The 3,258-nt window shown below is 35.5% G+C and overlaps 1 protein-coding gene across 1 annotated transcript; it reads right to left on the reverse strand.

Moving 5' to 3' along the window:
* Positions 843-3,120, reverse strand: LOC107617228 (protein SYS1 homolog). The gene is made up of 4 exons (XM_016318984.2): positions 2,854-3,120; positions 2,162-2,729; positions 1,469-1,695; positions 843-1,293 (listed from the first exon to the last, which is right to left on the reverse strand). The coding sequence occupies exons 2-4, from the start codon at positions 2,383-2,385 to the stop codon at positions 1,286-1,288; spliced, it is 459 nt and encodes a 152-aa protein (XP_016174470.1). The 5' UTR covers positions 2,386-2,729; positions 2,854-3,120; the 3' UTR covers positions 843-1,285.

Genomic DNA, 3,258 nt, shown 5'->3' on the forward strand with positions numbered 1-3,258 from the left:
CGTGGATACTGGATATGATGTGTTTTGGTTAAAGAATGAACAAACAATAGAAACCAACTCCTATATCCTCCCATGGTGTAGTACTCATTTCAACCTAGAAGACCACCAACAACCACTATAATTTCGATCTTTGACCTTGGATGATCGATTATGATATCTCGAGACCCAATACAGGCATGTTTGATTCAGTTGATTTGGATCTTCCATGGGCGGTTATAAAAGTAAGAACTAAGAAGTGATAGATCAATCACCCGAATAACTATCAAAATCCCATCAAAATCATGCAAGGGTAATAATTCCTCACTTTCTCAGTTTAGAGAACCCGGCCTATCCACAACCGATTTCTGATGAAGTGTTTCGTGCAGTGCTAAATGCAATGAGCTGGGAGATCTTAATGACCTTGACCTGCATATATATTCTTCTCTACACAGTGCTTTTATTATTATTTAGAATCTAGGTGTCAAACACTGTCTCTTTGAACCATTTAAGTATGAGATGTTTAGATTTCTTTCTAAAATCTATTTGGAATGTTATAATGCTATTGTAACCTGGAAGCCACAAAGTAACAATGTTACAATTGCTCTAATGTTCACCCTCTATTGGACACATGATTTCAAAATAATCAAGCTTGAAAAAAAAGAAAAAGAAAAAGGGGACAACATTGTGAGCCTAAAACTTTATCCATCTTGTTCTCGTGGATATTCAAATTTTTCGAATTCCCAGTTATTACCTCCATTCCTTTGTATCTTGTGCTTTTATTTTTTAGTACATCTTTAGATTAATATATCTAAAGAATTGCAAAAGTCTCCAAATAAAGAGGAAAGGAGGGAGCATCACAATTATAAAACTATAACTACTAAGAGATTCATTCTGCATTCTCATATAACAACTCCATTAAAAGTAATGGCACATTTAACATATATTTGCAAGATTGAAACAGGTCTCAGAACTCATAAACAGGGTGACACGAATAGAAGCCCTATCGACTAAACACATCACCTCACCTTAACTGAAACTAAAAAAGAGGGGGGGAAACAAGAACTTACATTACGGATTTCAGAATTTTCTGAAGAATGATGTACCTATACTCATTGGTTATCTAGGTTTGAACTCTCTGTGGCAACTAAAGAATAGAAATGAAATGAAGATCCTTCAGTGGCATGATAGAAATATGAACTTTGCAGGGCTTAATCTTGCTGATTGCCAGATGTATAGAAACAAAAGCTGTCACGATCATGTGATGTAACTCCTTTCTTAAATTCATTACTCAAGTAACTTCAGCTAATCAAACATCTGCAATGAATGTATGAATCAAATTAAAGGACTAGCCAACCAATTAAAACAAAAAAAAAAGTATAAGAAAAAAGAAAATTCATAATTAACAAATGGTGTCCACAGATAAACAGATCTTCAAATCGCACATGCTCAGTTAATCAGCAAAGAAACATAGTTTAGAGAGGAAGCTTACTTGAACGATATCGTGTTATAGGTATCTCCCGGAGTTCACGCCTGATGCACAGATATTCACCTAGTAAAGCCATTGCTGCAAGTCCCGTACCATTCACAATCCACCATGTTATAGAAGAGGGCCAGCCTCCATATACAATGCATATGAAAAGATGAATGATGTAGAGAGTGGCTGAAAAATCCAAGCACTTTTTTGCTCTTTCAATCAAATAAAGCATATATATGGCCCTGCTTTAAACAATAGTGATGTAACTTGTAAGTAACACATAAATCGACTACTTTATAGCTAACAAATGCCTCCCTTGTTTCCCTCTTACTGCACAAGATAATCACCAAAAAGAAAGCAAGAAATTCACCTACGTGTTTTTTGTTTCTTTCAAAATACTCAAATAAATCACAACCAACCTAAGGATATGAGAACAAACATTTTCAAAAATCTAGCTTTAATTATGCTGAGTTTCTGACTCAGCAATAATTTGAATAAAGATAAAAGATATATATAAAATTGAATCCAACCTTGATATTTGCACGAGTAAACTACAATCCAAATATTTGGAGCTACAAGCAGAGAGTGATAAATCATAACACAACCATAAATGAACATGATGTGCTATCAATAACGGCTAATTACAAATTCGAGCATCAATATATATATAAACTGTTTAGTGCCATTATGATGGAGCAGAACAATTACCCTGCAACTGAGCTGATCAGAATCGCAGCAATAACACACCAACCGGTAACCGTGGAGGTAGTGATGGTAGCATAGTCAAAGAAATACACTAGGCTCAGCCGAGACACGCGAGTTCCAACAAGCAAGGACAACAAGATTCCCAGAGTTATATAGTACAAGCATTGCAGACACACAATCTGAGCAACAATGAGCCAAGGATCCCATACCACCGCACCATAGAACATGGTGCTTGTTTGAATAAGCTTATTTTTGTTTCAAAACAATTAACAATAAGAAGAATAATAACAACAACAACAACTACTCAGAAAACCTTTCAAAAAAAATCCTCCAAAAAAAATGCCAAAAATTCCTTAAGCAAATCAAAACCCCAAAATTCTCAAGCTTTCTCTGCTTAAGCCATCACCCAGACATACACAATTGCTCAAAACTCAACAATTGAACCCAAACCAGTCGTCATTCGTCAGAACTTATCATACACCATTTTTCCGAAATCAGCTTAGAACCCTCAAATCAAGGTTGCCACGTTGAAATGGTGCTCCCGTTCGCACTCAGATCTGGATGCTGAAAACTGTTACAACGAAAAAATAAAAGATAAAAAGATAAAACCAAAAAGAGAAACCCTAATTTAAAACAGTTCGCGATCAACGAGAATTGCACGGAATTGAAAACACGAATGGGATGAAGATTCATACTTTGTTGCAGGAATCGAATGAAGAAGAAGATATGTAGATTCGGACTTTTGCGAGGATTCACCGGAAAAAATTCGGTTCTTTTGTAATATGAAGATGGAGGAGAGAGAATTGTGAGTGGCTTTTGGTTTCTCCGGCGATGGCGAGAGATCAGAGTTTTGGAGGAGAAGGAACTGCAGATATGAGGGAATAAGCGTAACGTAAAGTTCTGAAACAATGTGTCGTTTTGGTTCGATAATTCGTCGTTTTGGGAGTTGTTACTTGTGTTTTCTAATTATGCCAAATTCCATTTAACCATGAAAGAAAAAGAAAAATTAAAAAAGGAAGCTGAATTCTCTGTTAATTGTTTAGTAAAAGGTATTTCAAGCTAAACTCTTTGTTAATTTAATCTAATTACTAGGTTATCAA

The sequence above is a fragment of the Arachis ipaensis genome, chromosome B09, assembly GCF_000816755.2.
Source record: "Arachis ipaensis cultivar K30076 chromosome B09, Araip1.1, whole genome shotgun sequence".
NCBI lineage: Eukaryota > Viridiplantae > Streptophyta > Magnoliopsida > Fabales > Fabaceae > Arachis > Arachis ipaensis.